Source organism: Cyprinodon tularosa, unplaced genomic scaffold (assembly GCF_016077235.1).
Source record: "Cyprinodon tularosa strain WSP-4 unplaced genomic scaffold, ASM1607723v1 ctg19, whole genome shotgun sequence".
NCBI classification, from domain to species: Eukaryota; Metazoa; Chordata; class Actinopteri; order Cyprinodontiformes; family Cyprinodontidae; genus Cyprinodon; species Cyprinodon tularosa.
In genome coordinates, this window is record NW_024038678.1 from 1749978 (window position 1) to 1766264 (window position 16287).

General features: G+C 36.9%; 1 protein-coding gene across 4 annotated transcripts in view; it reads right to left on the reverse strand.

Annotated features, from left to right (window-relative positions):
• Positions 1–16287, reverse strand: part of cpne5a (copine Va) — a 105733-nt gene that overhangs the window by 32246 nt on the left and 57200 nt on the right. For 2 of the 4 annotated variants that reach the window (XM_038283088.1, XM_038283087.1), the window contains 7 exons: positions 10686–10789; positions 9973–10077; positions 5807–5887; positions 4064–4105; positions 3592–3667; positions 665–718; positions 113–174 (listed from right to left, as the gene is read on the reverse strand). In XM_038283088.1, the coding sequence (XP_038139016.1) occupies positions 113–174; positions 665–718; positions 3592–3667; positions 4064–4105; positions 5807–5887; positions 9973–10077; positions 10686–10789 (524 nt within the window). The remainder of the gene's footprint in view (positions 1–112; positions 175–664; positions 719–3591; positions 3668–4063; positions 4106–5806; positions 5888–9972; positions 10078–10685; positions 10790–16287) is intronic. The other 2 variants (XM_038283090.1, XM_038283089.1) reach the window with 1 other exon arrangement.

Sequence of the window (16287 nt, forward strand, 5' to 3'; positions counted from 1 at the left end):
TAACTCATTTCAGTTTTCTTTTCTTTATTAAAAATAAATAGAGGATTTTTCTTTAGGATTAAATTTATTTAAAACAAATATGACAGCTACACACAAAGATGATCACACTCACCCTCCTTTAATGTAGTCCAAGAAGGTGTGCTCAGACTCTACATTGAATGACAATAAGGAAACCTGGCAAAATTAAAAAAACAAACATCAGAACATCTCATGCAGAGTAATTTAATACAATAAAATCTTCATTAACACTGACCTCTAAGCTAACCGCATACAAAATTACTTAACCATACAGAATGTCCATGGAGCATAGTAGTTTTACAACCACTGAACATGAGCATGGCTGATCAGCATGATGGATATAGCTAATCACAGATTTTAATTATAGAGCCAAAGCATTGAGCAAGGGCACTATTAAAAACATATCATTTATAAACATTCAATCATTACTTTATTAAAAGAACAAGGAGGAAACTTAAAGGTGTTTTGAGCCAGTTAGAAAGTATTTGAGTTGTAGGATCTAAAAGCTAGGACCAGCAAGAGAACAATAAAGAGATGTTGAACTGTTCTTTTAAATCTGCTTGGTGGAATCCTACCAAAGTGAATACAGAGAGGAATGTGATATCAGTGTGGGGGAATGAAATCTTATCTATGATATTAGCCTCACCGTGCCGGAGTTGATGTATCTCTTCTTCTTTAGTTTCTTCTTTGGATTCACCACCTTGATAAAGGCAGGGCAAGAACAAAGGATAATGACATGAATGTAAACCTGAAACACAATTCTGCACATCCACCTTTGCGGGAGTAATAAAAACATCTTTGTCCTCCTATTCCTTGTCTGTAAGGTTAATGGTGCATAGGGAATTAATCCAATATCTACAGTAGGTGAAAAGGATGTACCATTGATCATGCCTCGCAGCAAGACACGGATTATTCAGTAGGATTTTCTATAACCACCTACTCTGTATCCTGCATGTGTCCTTGGGGACAAGGAATACTTTTCAACCCCAGTAATAAAACAAAATGATAACTACATTCAGAATTAATTACACTGTGCAAGTCCACAGGCATGCTGTGATGTGTAAAAAAAAAAAGGTCAAACCAGGTGATAAGAACAGCGAGCAGAGAAAGCACAGTATCTTGCCCTTAATGAAAGTTGCACTTAGAGCTTAAAGCCAAAAACATGTAAATGAGAGACCAAGGTCAAATATGTCTGCTGCTCAATCTACGTGTGCACAAACATAAAGCACTGGCCTAAAGGAAGCTTCTAGTCTCTCTTCTATGGTTTCTAAAAATACCTTTTGCCGCAAAGATGATGCCTCATTGCACTTTGGCCGTTACTGACCAAGCTCAGGTTCTTTCAAAAAACATGCCTTTTAACTAGCTTACATTATACTTCTATTAACCAGCCTGGGTAGTTAATGCGCATAAGCTTTGTGTAAGTGAGGTTGAGTATGAAGAAGGCTGAACATTGTAACTTGTTATAGATTCAATGCCCTTTATGATCTGTGTTTTTTGTTGTGTTTTTTTGTAGACAGCCTAAAAGTACTTATGCTCTCTTTATCACCCTCTTGGTTAAGAGCAGCTTCAAGACATTAAGTGTTTCATTTCGTAATTATGTAGAGGCAACCTTTTGATAACAGGCATTCAATATTCCTTCCTGTGTCATGTCAGCCCTCTAAAAGGAGGAGCACTCCAAGACCTTTGTGCCTTTACTTTTTTTAACCAAACCCTTTTTTGTACCTGTCGTTTTTCATGTTATATACTTTGGCCACATCTATAGATGGTTAAAGCAAAATCAAATACCACATTTCATTCTGAATACACCACATTCGCGGTTAAACATGGTGGTAACATCAAATAGTGAAGATGCTTTTCTTTAATTGTGGCAAAAAAGGTGGTCATCGTTAGTGGCAAGATGAATGATACATAACTACAGGACACATCTGGATAATAACCTGACAGTTGCTGAAAAGCACTTGAGACTAGGGCAGATGTTCACCTTCCAACAGAATAATAATAATACTAAACATCACAATACTAAACACATAACCAGAGCTACAATTGCATGTCTTTTTTCATGATTCAGAACAGAGGACCCCGTATTCAGGCAAGACAGGCAGTGCGATTACTCAAAGAGCGTTTATTAAAATAAACGGGTCTGTGATAACAGTTGCTAAGATGTCTGAGGTAAGAAACTCTGGTTTAGAGTTTAGTCCATGCCCAGAAAACAAGGTAGGATGCAGCCGCTGGGCTGCCAACAAGATGCGGCCGCTTAGAGTGTCCCAGAGGCTGCAGCCCGGGAGAACAAGCAGGAGTCCGAGCCAGGTCAGGAAAAAAGATCAGAACAGGAACACGCAGGCTCAGAGGTTCAGGAATCCAAAAGCAGTTCAGGCCAACCGTGCAGGTGGAAACAGGCAGGCTCAGGGATTCAGAGGCAGAATGGGTAAGGATCAGGTATTCAGAAACACTAAGGTAACGCTGGCCACCTCTCCTCACTGGTTCGAGAGAATAAGAATAACCTGGCCCAGATGAATGGGAGCAACTAGCTTAAATAGAGGCAGGAGCAGGTGGATAAGTTGAGCAGTAATGAGAAACAAGGCAGAATTGGACAGGTGAATGAAATGAGTAATTAAGCCAGTCATCAGTGCAAAGATCATGACAGGTTTGGATTATACTACATGTTAGAACAGCAATTTAAAGTTAAAAAAAAAATAAAAAATTATAATCGATAAAAACACTTGAAACTTACCTGTTACAGATTATTTTAATCCAAAGTGACTGCTAATTTGCACAAAATGTTGTAATATCTTACATATCTTATTTCAAGATATGTAAATTTAATAGACATAACCAAAAAGAAACTGAAGAATGAAATTATTCATCTGAATTTAAAAATGCAAATGACAGAGTTTAAAAAACAAAAAAATACTGTATACTTAAATTATACTATGTATAATTTTTTTTCCAGTTAGAATTATCACCACAGAGGCACAAATCCTTTACAGGTCTGGTTAGAATCTCCTTGCATGCAACAGTGACCAGGTTGGAGAAAGAATGAGGATGTTTGCACCTAATCCAAATGGTTCTTTAAAGACCAATAACTAATTTAAAATGTAAACAAATATGATGAAGCTATTCAAAGACAGATTTAACAGCTACATTAAAAAGTACCTCTTGGAGCAAAAGGCATGCTTTGTTTTGAGGCCAAAATATATTTCTTAAAGTTTCTTTTGTGCCAAGAAGAACAATTACCATAATATCAGGTTAGACATAGTGTAGTAGTTACCATGCAATCTAGTTTCAGCCACAGTTGGCTTTGTATGTTTATTATTTCATGAGATATAGAGGGTGAATGCAGAAACGTGTTTTGCTGGGGAAAAAAATGAGTCATTATCTCTTTAAAGTTAAAAATAAGTAGTTCACGTTTTCGTTGTGACCTGAATTCTATGTTCAAGCTGCTTAAACAAAGGAACACCATGACATACCTAACAATACTCAAGAGGAAGCCTTTAACCACATTGACTAATTATAAGAACTTTTCTATTCCTTAAGGGTTGCAATGTATAGAAAACTGTAATTTTTTCCACTCACCTCATACACGTTTAATTGGCTTTGGCCTCTGCATAGCTCTTTGTAGCTTGTGGTGAATTCACCAATGAAATCATGACTGGTGGAAGAAAAAAAATACGCAAAAGTATGTCATGAGGAGAACAAATGTAGCAGAAGCATTTACAGCATTACTATTAAAACACAACATTTCTTATCACTAACTAATTTAAAGACAGATTTGGCAAAAATTCGTCTATTTAGCAGAATAATTTAGGTTTAATGCTTTCCCAGCTATGATGGCAAAAATTTTAATAACATGCTAGAACAGACAATGTAGGGAGTGTAAAATATGAGCATACTATTGTACAAAAACCCCAAATAAGATTACCTTTATACGAATTGTTAATTTATTAAAGCTAGATTTAACAAAAAAGCATAGAAACCAGACACATAAGAGGTCCATTTGTTATCAACTTTTTTATAACCATAATAGAGCATGTTTAAGGATCATTACCTTCCATCTCTGTCCCAGTCATACACCTCCACTTTGATTGTCCTGTCAAAGACACAAAACCAGAGCTCATGTGGGTTAATTTTCCAAATGAAATAGAAAAGTCATACAGACCCATTATAAGATATTTTAGAGGGTTAGTGGGTAAAATAAGTCACAGAAAACATTCTTTGCATGTTATCTTCTAATAATGATCTAATAACCAAGGCATACCCTTTTATCTTTAAGGGGCACTCTTTGTGTGGTATTTGTGTCGCCTTTGATGAACGCATAATTCTAAATGTATATATATATATATATTTGCATAAAAAGTGGAAAATCAACAGTTTTCTGCTGCCTAAAGACATAACAAGGATCCTCCAAAACTCTGGGAAGAACCTTTTCATGTGGAATGAGTCAACCCAAGAGTGTAGACATATCTTAGCTAATTAAATCACATATTAGTTAAAAGTATTAGTTTCATTTCACACAGCATTGGATGAAATAAAGTAATAGTGTTACAGGAACATTGCTGTGATGTTTAATTTGCAGTTGCTCTGACAATGGTGGACTCTGCAGTATGCAAGCTTTTTTTTTGTCATGTAGCTTGGCTCACGTTGTGTTCAGACTGTGGGATGCTGGGAAATGCAATTTCTAAAAGAAAATAACTGCCGCTAAAAGTAAGCAGAAAAAAAATAGAATCAAGGCCAAAATATAATATAGGATTTTTGTATATTTTGAAAAAAAAATTGATATGGGAGCTTTTTACATATTTTGACTTTTCAACTATCTAAATGATTTCATGCATTTTCTAAAGTGTGCAAAGTGTTTGACATCCTGCCTGACCCATGGGTGGATTTTATTCTTTTCACACTGTTAAACAGGCTTAATTTTTCTCTCACACACCAGCTTCGGACAGCTTTTACTTACTTGCCTCAATGTTGTATCTACCTTTGACTCTGATGAAGATGGTGAAAAAACTTTATTCTCTTTGAAGAGGAAAGTAGTTGAATAATTTATTTTGTAATTGTACAGTTCTTCAACTGTAATGCTCTTTATACAGCTAGAGTCTAATGGGCAATGTGCAGAGAACCACAATTTTAGCCAAGATAAATTCTGTATGAATATCTTAATGGAAATAAACCAGATTTAGATCTCTGGTATTTTAAAACAATGTGTAGACTTTAGTTTTTTTTAGATTCAATATTAAAATCATGTAATTTGTTTTGTTTTATTAAAGTAATATAGATATTGGCATATTTGCCAAAAGTGTGCATAAAACAAAATTATATTGAATACCAACGATATCTTATCAAAGTTCCTGTGATTGATTGGAAGGAAGAAGGAACTTATATACAGTCATTAATAAGGTAAAATATTATTGTAAAAATATTCATTTCAGTAACCCAATACTTTGAGGTATTGATCTACTAAAGTAGAGGGTAGATAGAAGCCCGTGTAGATCTGATGGCCAGTACAAAGCTGATCTACCGACCATGAGGTTTTTGTCACAGATTTCAAGTGCAGTTTCTTTGTCTATATTTAGCACATTTGAAATTCAGGTGCAAACATGTGTGGCGAGAAGGCATATTGATGGAATGACAGTCAGGAGAGACAGAATGGTGTTTATTTATACCTGGACTTTCAGAAATAAAATAGTAGAAACATATTGTTTATCGAGGAATCACGTTTTTAGAAATGCAATACGGTATATCATATCATATCATCTTCTCTCCTGCCTGCATCTTTTCCACTAAGCGATCATACCTGCTATCTGTGCCCAGTTCTGTTGCACATTGCGGCTGCCTTTGGGACGTGCATAATACATCCACACTTCTCTCCCAATCTCTGGTGACAGAAAGTAGCACATACAAAATTCTCATTTAAATAGGGCAGTCCGCAACACTTTGCACCTGTCATCAATTGTGCAATCTTAGTAATTCTCCTGCAATATGCCCACTAATGGCACATGCAATGGTTTTATTAGGCAGGCAATTTAGTGCTCCTAAATCCAAAATGGAATCTTATTGGATCACAGCCTATTGTATAATACAATTTAAAGATTAATTACACATAGACAGATGTTTTTTAGACTGTTTTTTTTAAATATGAACCATTTTCATCAACAGCTGATGGAAAGTGATGAAAATGAAAAGTGTGTTATATCTGCTAAATGGTTAATATTGCCAATAATTTCTCTCAGCAACTGCAAGAATATTTCTATTTTGGACCTCTGGTCTTCAACATTTTAGCATACAAAGACCACTTTCTTGGGTGATAGCACTGTGTGGCTATTTAAGTGATGTTACTACTGTGACCTTAAAGATGGGGAAGAAGGTAAAACTTTGCCTGCAGAAATTTGGAAAGGACAAAGCAATTAATGGCTCCTTGCACTAAAATTTTGCCCATATCCTACACAGAGTAAACGGACAGAAAGTGACTTTTGTCAAGTTGCAGACCTCTAAAATATTAATATATGTCATGCCAGATCAGATCCGCTCCCTTCTGATGCACTGCCTGCCCACCACTTATTTTAAGTATAATTACAGCTTTCATATACAGTAGTATGTGCTGTAGAATAAGATATCGAGGTTCACTGATTGTGGCCCATCTATACATAGAGAAAATGAACCCTAAACCGTTTGAGAAAGCACCACCAAGACATTGGTTTTAAATACCGTATGTGGCATCTGATATACAGGTGGTCAAAAAGAGCTGATCAGCAAACATGTGTCCTTAGAGAAAAATATCATGATCAATAAAGGGGATAGGATGTAAAAGATAATAATCTTGCTTTTTTTAACTGTTTTGTGCACATGCACAAAGATAGAAGTCTCATAAGCGAGGTTTATAACGAACCAACACAAAAGATCACCTTCTGTTTGATTCTTATTAGCCACCAAAATGCAAGTTTTCTGTCAAAAAAAACTCCACACCATAGAGCCAAACATGTCCTTGAGCTAGCCAAACACGAAAAATATTTTATTGATCTAACAATGGAGAAATCAAGTCTATGTTAACCCCTCCCCTTTGGGGATGCAGTGGGCTGCCACTCTGCAGCACCCAGGGAGCAATCAGGGGTAAACTGTCTAGTACAAGAGCAAGAGTGGCAGTGTGTGAGAGCGGGTTTCGAACTCACAACTTCAGGATTCGAAGCCCTGTGCTCCAACTACTAGGCCACCACTCCCATGAAGAGGATTTAGTAAGGGTAAATAATGTTTTCGTTTTCTTACTGAGCTAAAAGAAATGAAAAAGCTCCCATTAGCTGCTGTCAGCCATGTCTCATTGGGTCCAGAATAAGAGGGATGACAGAAGGGTACCATGTTATTTCTGACCTGGACTCATTCTGTCTGCACTGTTTACCAACTTCATAAACCTGTTAAATCCAAAAGATAAAATAAGGCTATATATATATATTTTTGTTTTGTTTTGTTTTGTTTTTGCCATAAACAAATGAATGTATGCTCTAATCACTGTTAGAAAAAAAATATTCCAAAGTAAGATAAATCATATTTTTCTAAAAGTGTTGACTATTATAATAGAAAATAAACCTCCTTAGAACCTCCTTAGCTTCAGTTTTCATCCCCAATCAATTTCACTCTCACAATGCTTGCTGGATTAGAAATAGAAATTCAACCTCCTGATCACTAATGTAGCCAAGCGATTAGAATTTTATTAGATTAATACAACACAGAAAGATGTTTGCAGAGAGCAGAGCCTGCTTCTCCTCCTTATCATTGAAATCTTGTGATTATCTCCATCTGCATTTTTTACTTTTAAGGTTTAAGAGATATTTGCTGGTTACTAATATATAATGTCTTCCAAATGTACTTATAAGCCTTTTACATAGCATGTTTTATCACATTAAAACCTCAAACTGAAATCGATTTTGTTGGTACACCTCATGATAGACCAGCACAAAAAAATATGTAACCGTTTTTGCAAATAAAAAATATTTAAACTGTAGCTTGTAACTGTATTTAATTCAACCCCTTTTACTCGAATACCTGTGAATGAAATTCAGGACAAATAGTTGACTTTTAGAAGTAACATAAAATAAAAGAGGTCAATTTCTAGAAAGAGATGCTATCTGAAGACCTTAGAGTGGAGAGGAGAGCTAAGAGTACTGATAATTATGCAAATATTCCTGTCTCAGTTTTGAACATTTGTTGGCAGGACAGCTTTTTATTGTAAAGTCTAGGAATTTGGACTTTGTGGTCAAATTGCAAGAAGGACGTCCTCCTTAAAGGAAACTGGTTTTGTTTTAAGTTCACCAAAATTTTATCATGGGACGCAACAAAATGCTTAGAAATGGAAGGAGTTAATTACTGTACAACACAGTCCTGAAGGAAATCCTGTAAGAGGCTGCAAAGAAACTTGGATTCAGGTTCTCCTTCCTGGTTGTAAGTTCCAGAACTTACAACCAGTTTATGCTTATCTGAGAAACCTTTCATTTTATCTTCATACTGGCTCACTAACAGCATATTATATTTTAAGCAGAACTTTTCAATGGTGCTGACTAAAACACAGGAAAAAAAAACCAGCACATCAAGCTATTATCAACCTACATCAAGCCATCAATTGTTTTTTTGATGAAAGTGAGTATGCTGCTGTGTTCTTTTTTTCTGGCCTATAAAGCCTAAAACTAAAACCAGACATTTTTCATGCATCTTCTTCATCTGTCTGACCCAATTAGTTTCCCTGGGCAGGTGAGCAGAGACGGAATTGAAAAAGTGAAACTTCATTGACACCTGGTGTGGTGAAGAGGGCAAGGTTTAACATTTTCCTCTTCACTCTCATGAATATCTGCATCTACACACTTTCATGCTTTGACACACGTACACAGACAAACCCCCGTACTGACACACAATGTCAGGCTCATCTGTTTATTCCAACCCACTGTCAACATCTATAGGACAAGTTCAGCCACTCATCCTCACTATCTTTGTTTATCCTCTTATTTCTTATTTTCCTGTCAAAACTCCTACAGCCTTGCAAGATAGTTTGCTGTGAAAGAAGCAGATAAGACAGAAGGTGACAGTAACAATAAGAAAAGTGAAATGCTGAAACGCTTGTGGGTGACTGAATAAGCAGATGGTTGACGTAGTGTTGGATAAAGAGTGGCCTTTCATAATGAAAACAGAGGGAAGAAAATTGATTCTCCTTGAATTTAATGCAATCTCCCTTTATTCAATAATTCCAGAGAAAAATCAATCTGAGAATTTCCTGCCCATGTGTATTCACCTGCTGATTCCATCATTACCCCATTCACACCTTAAAATAGAAAACAAAATAACATTTTTCTATTTTCTTAAATGAAAAGTTGACCTTAATCTTAAATCATGCAGCTGAGAACAAGAGGTGCTGATTTCTGTGGAGTGGACTGTATGTGTGATTTGTTGCAGGTAACATCAAGCAAAAAACCTTGGAAACCAGTTGGAATGTGGTGATCAGATTTTGCTCAATTGTTATGAAAATCACTGGCTCACTGATGATTTTAAGCTCATGGAGTCCAATCCTTCTGCAAACATCCAATTAACTGATTTTCTGTCCTTCTGTCTTAAATAGAGCCTAGTCAAAGGACAGGCTAGTCTTAATAAGATCATTTGATTTTGAGCCCATATAAACAATACATTTGGATAATTACTATTTTTTCACCCTGACCTCATTTCAGGTGGATCAAGATATTTTGCACATATAACCAAAACTGATAATAAGAACATAAGTGTTTTTGTTTACAACAGGCTCATAACTGACAGGCCTGATTGAAGATAAAATCAGATGCCCTAACTCACTAGCCATTCTCCTAGGGTCTCTTAATGATTCAGATCACAACAATGTAATGGTTGGGTTTGTTTAAAACATTGCTTTTTAGGTTTACTTTAAGTATCTGTGTTCACTGAAAGTTAACTTTTCAAGACCTGTCAACTTACCTGTTATAATCCCCATTGCAAAGTGCTCTGACAGGGATGGAAAATGGCTCCCACACAGGGTTCAGGGTGTTCTTCACCACCTCGGTCTTGTGACAGATAGTGAAGCTGGAGAGGAAGATAAACAACAACTTCATAATCCAATCAATCAATAAATCAATCGAGCAATCAATTAGATTCTTTCAGTCTTTGTTTAAAGGCCACTTTAAATCCAGAGTGACCAAAGTTATATACAAGTTCATCCTGATGTTCTTGGTTTCCCTTTTGTCCTGAGGTTAGGGTATTAGAGTAACTGAGGACGGGGCCGCCAGGCTACCGTCACCAGGTCAGGTTCGAACACTCCTTCCTGCGCTCGCTATCGCCGGGGTTCCCGGACCAGCCCGAAGCTGCTGGCTCGATTCTGCTGCACTGTAGTCGACCAAAATCTTGGATTTTTTTTTAAATTACCCCCGGACATTAATTTAGGTATGAAAAGTAGGACATGTCTGTGAAAAAGGATATCAATCAATTTGATGTTTTAGTGAGTGAGTGCTTGTTGCTATGATGCGTCTTTGCTCAGCAGCTTATTGTAAAGCTCATTGTAAACCAACCAATCAGCGTTCAAAGGGAAACAATAATTATTTTTACTCGATTCATTTTATTTTGAATCTTTATGCATTTCAACGTGGTTTTAATCCTCCTACCACAGAGAAGCAGGAATCCAGATGCATACTCACGTGCCATCCTCGTTACTTCTATAGAAGACCATGAAGGGATCTGACTTTCCAAAGAAGTCCTTTTTATCCAATTTGTTGGCACAGAACTGCATGGTAGCATAATCCTACAAAGCAAAAACTACAGTTAAAGTAAAGGACATTGTAAATCCATTTTCCACTGTTTCCCTCCTGTTGTTTGTTTATACATGCTGTTTGCCAAGACATAAAAGCACTGAAGCACCAAATGACAGGCCAAGTGCTGACTGAATCCTAATAGGAGTAAAGCAGATCCAGCCACTGGGCTCTAATTTGTTAAAATCTACAAATGCATTCATTACCGTTTTTTTTATCATGCTACTCTTTCATCAAAATACCTTTTGTATTCTGTATAATAAGAGTAACACAATGCGACACAATGCATAAGCATAAAAATTGATTCAAAAACATTATACATGTTGTAATAGGCTCGAGGCTGCATATGAGACTACAGCTTACAATTGACTAGAAAGGCTGGTATTATTGTAATTATACTCATTTAGGCACCAATTCAGTGTTCATTGCTGTATCAAGGACAGTATTGTTGCCTTCTAATGTGCTTAGTGTCCCAGTATTCTAAATATGTGCTTGCTTTACAGTAGATAGTGATAGACATTGGACATGCTGGACATTCAAATGTTTGCATCAAAAATCTTTACTAGAGATCACCAATATCTGTCAGCTTTGTCAAAAAGTTCATGAGCTGCACATGCATGCTAACTATTTTATAGAGAAAGAGAGAAAGCAGTTACTTTGGTTTAGATTTGCTTTGGTCCCTAATGAATTAAAACATAAAAACATAATAAGGGAAAGTCATTTTGTCTAATATTAAAAGCAATCTGATAATTTGAATTATTTAAGTGTGACAAATAAGAAAAACCTGAAATCTTTAAGAGGGCAAATATTGTTTTCAAAGCACTATAGTTTCACTGTTTTAAAAACTTATCTTAAAATCAATTAACTTTTTGCTGATAATGTAATTTTCTTCAGATGTACCTGTATTCTTTAAGGCAGACAAGGACAAATTAAACAAAAACAAGTGTTTCTTGAATAAGGGGATGTAGAACCTATTTTTACCCTTCAAGTCTCCAGGCTTTTAGCTTTTTGAATTGCTTCTGTTTGATCTGAATCAGCAATGTGCTGAGCACGGCCTCTATTGATTGCTTTGACCCACATCAGTGTGGCACGGCCCATCTGCGGTCGACCTCAAACTAACCCCTATCACATCCCTATGCAGTTGGTACAGACACAACGCAGACCTGTTCTGTAGAGGCGCCTGGAGAGACAGAAGTGAATTTCCATGCAGCAAAAAAAGAAATAAAAAAAAGAAAAAGAAAAACATTTAGGTGTATAAAGTCTGCTAAAAATGCTGAAAATCAGCCTACTTTGTAATCTTGTTATTATTTTGCAGTAATAGTATTGGCTTTTTCAAATCAGCAAAGATGATGTCATAATAGAGCAGAGCTTATTAAAAAAGTCAGTGCTGTCAGCTAAATTGACTGTTGCACATCTACTTTCATTTCCTTGGATCATTTCCAATTATTTCCATCATTTTTAAGCAGCTGACAAAAAAGATGTGTGTGTGTGGGGGGGGGGGGGGGGGGGGGGGGGGGGGGGGGGTGATAGAAAAAAAATCTTCCAACCAAGTGCAGATTAACAAACTTAAAAGAAATCCAGTGGGAATTTTAAACCTAAACTATTTTAAACTTCCCTTGGTGGATTTCTTACAAGAATGCCTTATTTTTCATATTCCCATTTGGTCTATTTAAAAAAAAATAATAATACATAGCAAAATAGTTTGTTTGGGTCAGTTACCAAAGCCCCTTGGAGCCATCCTAAACCTTCCCCGCTACAACTCTGATGCAACGTTTACTATCAAAATATCATGGCAACAGCACGCTGTAAGCCCTCATTAGGCACAAATAACACATATCCACTTTGGTGCTTCTGAGCTGTGTTCCCTCATTAAGTGAGGAAAAAGCAGAACATTCATTTGAGCCAGTGAGGTTCAGCAGAAGCAGCAGGGAATACTGAGTGCAGTCTGCATGCTTTTCTCTTCTTTATCCAGATACAACGGCACTGGATAAGTGGCAGAGTGATGCATGCTGTCAGTTTCCCAAAGCAAATCATACAAAAAACCTGAATACATGTTACATAAGCTTCAATGGCATCTTTATGAAAAAGGAGTATAGTGAATCACCGGGTGAATCGTGTGCCAAAGGATTATATGGACATTAATGCAGCTCTTTTCTGTTTCACACATCAATGCATTCATTCTGTTTGCATTTGTCCATATTGAATGTAAGAAAGAGAAGAAGGATTTATTGAATCGTGCATATGAGTTTGGTAAATGAAAAGAAAGAAAAGAACATACAGAGCTGAATTTGACGCATTAAAGACAATTCAATACAAATTTGAAATATTTGCATGGGAATAATGCCTGACATAATTATAACAATCATTCATAAATTATAGTTTGCTTCAGTAGAATATAGTAGGCTGATTCATGTTTTTTATCTTTCACAATTTTCTTGCTGATGATTTTCTTCATTCATAGGAAACTCATAGTGATATACTCAATGAAAAGCTTTGCATACTGCAGTGCTTTGCAAATATTTATATCCCTTCATCATTCTAGATAGCTATTTTCTGAAGTGCTATACATTGTAATAAATTCATGGGTTATATTTATTACTATCCGCCTAATAAGTCTCCTTAATTTAAGGCAAAATCCAACTGTAAAATAGGTAATTGTCACGGTCATGGTTGTTTTAAGTTTTTGTTGAGTTTTCAGTTTCATGTTGATTAATGTTTTTCTTTGTTTTCTAGTTTTATTGGTTTAATTCCTATTTTGTGATTTTTTTTCTGGATGTATTTGAGTTCTTAGTTTTTTCTTTGTTGTCCTCTGTTGCCCTCTTGTGTTGGTCCCGTTTTCCCTAGCTCCTTTCTAGACGCCTCTGTTAACACCTGCTCCCAATTAGCTCGTTACTCCAGTCTTTGTTCAGTCAGCCATAAATACTCTCCCTGTGCAGTTCCTCAGTCCTGGTTCCTCGTCTTTCCCCATCTTTCCCTGGCTCCTAGTGTATGTCTTCCCTGATGTCTCCATGGTTCTGGTTTGTCTTGCATTTTTAAGTTATTTTTGGATTCCTGCCTCTTTTACCTGTGAACACTCTATTAAAACTACAAGAACTAACCTCAAAACATCCTTCAAATCCTGACAGTAACTGTTAGGGTGTCTGGGGTTTTGTTGTGTTTTTCTGGTCTGGGGAAGATTCCTGTTGCAGAGAAGATCTTTGCTGGTGACTTGGCCAACCCCTGTTGCTGCACACCTGAGATCAATCTTTTCAATCAAGATGACTAGCATTCATATAAGGTCCTTAGATTTTTTAAACCAGTTTTTATTCGTATACATTGATGATTTTCTGATTTTTTTCCAGGATGTTATCCGAACATAAGATCCACATGCATCAAGTTCTCCAATGCCTCGAGAGAACCAACTCTTTGTCAAAGCAGAAAAATGTGAGTTTCATGCCACATCAATTACCTTTTTAGGAAACATTCTCAAGAGCAGGTATAGGTTTGATTAACTGATCAGAGAAGGTTCATTTTCAGTTGGCCTACTCCCTCAACTCGCAAATAGATACGTTTTTCATAGGATTTTTCAACTTCTACGACATATTCACTGAAAACTACAGTCAAACTGCTCAACCACTCACTAGCCTTACCACTTCCAAACTGCTTTTCATTTGGTTACCGGGAGCTGAAAAGTGTTTTTGAGAGGTCAAGAAATCGTGTGCCACTTCTTCTATTCTGATTCAGCCAGATCCAGAGAAACAGTATGTCCTTGAAGTTGATGCCTCTGTTCTAGGGGTGGGGCTAAGTCCTATCACAAATGATAGTGAACTTCATCCATGTGCATTCATTTCCTTTGTCTCAAGCAAAACGAAACTATGATGTGGCCGATATAGAGTTGTTGTGATACAAACACTCCTTTGAAGTCAGTTCACATGTGAATTGGTCTTTCTTCTCCTGACATTCAGACCTTCTGAATGCAGTGTACCCATCGCGATTCCTGCTGGCTGTGAAGCGGTAGAGAAAACTGGAGTTTTCACCCTGTGTCGACCAAACTATCCTGCTGCTGCCATGGACACACGGGACCAACCCCTCTGCGAGGAGCCAGCCCTGCAGTGCACCAAATAAAGCTAATGCCCTCATTAGGGACACTCCTGAAATCGCTGTAAGTTATCAAATCGATTAAAGCCCATCAAATACCCTTGTTGTTGGTATCAGACTGACTCAAATCTCCCCAAGAGCTGACCAAGATTTGGAGAAGGACTGGTTAGTGGACTGGATCGGAGCAGAACCATACGCAGCGCTTTAGCTTGGGCAAGTGTAGACACTTAGGTTTTGCATGTGATTTTTGAGACTCTTGATTTTAAAGCTTATGGTTCATATAAAAAAAGTTCTATAAAGAACACGGGTGTCCTGAAGTGTGTGTGTGAGAATGAGTGTGAATGGATTATTTATTTCATTTTTCTTTTCTTTCTCTCTTTTGTCCTGAACTTAACGTGCTAAAGGTGAACTGATATTATTGTGAGGACTTTTTGAGGCATCATTGTGCTCCATTTTACAAGTTTTATGACCCATTGTGCTCCACAACCCTATTAACTCCACCTTCTTTGACCATGTGATAGAAGCGGCCATTTTGTGGTTTTGTGACTCTTTATCTCAGCAAAACTCCCCCCCCTTACGCCGGGCATACACTGTGTGATTTTTTAAATCGTTGCTAGCAGCTACAGCTCACACTGTATGAAGAACCCTCTGGTTACAGTGAGAGTTCACAGCTTTCGATGTATGTTCTAACACCGTGCAGCACGACTCTGATGCAATCTACCTGCTCACACTATATGTCTAAAAACCACTTCGGACTTAGCTCCGCAGTGAGATGGTGCTCCTCGGACTCGTCTATCTGGAAGCCAAACCAGTAGAAGAGGAATATGAAGCTCACTAGAGTGAAATGTGCTGCCTTGGCAATCACTTGCACAGTTCTAAATTCTGTGTTTTCGTCTGAGAGGAAGAAGAGTCCTTGTTTGCACATGTTGACTGAGCGATTTGCCCACGACGGTAGACTGAAAATCAAACATGTTTGATTTTCTCCCGACCTCACAATTCCTGATCGGGAGGTAGTTGTGAGAGGCTGATCACCCCTCGTTACCCCGACACTGCACGACGCAAGATCAGGCTGAAAGTCGCACGAAAATTCTCGCACGACTGGAAAGACTCACTATGGAGGATCTCTACCATATTTAAAAATGAATACAGAAATAAATAAATGGTCAATAAATAAATAATTATACAATAATTGCCCCCAAAAATACAACAAACAAATAAATGTTGGTAGAAATTAAATTATACAGTGAGACATAAATGTATATATCTCTTAATTAAATTCTTTATTCCTTCACCTTTGTAATGATTACCTTATTTATTTATGTGCATGTTATAATATTTTTGTATGTTTTATTCTTCCTTTGTATTTTTTTTTACCCTATTTATTTCTTCAATGCTATTTAGTTCTGTGTGTCGT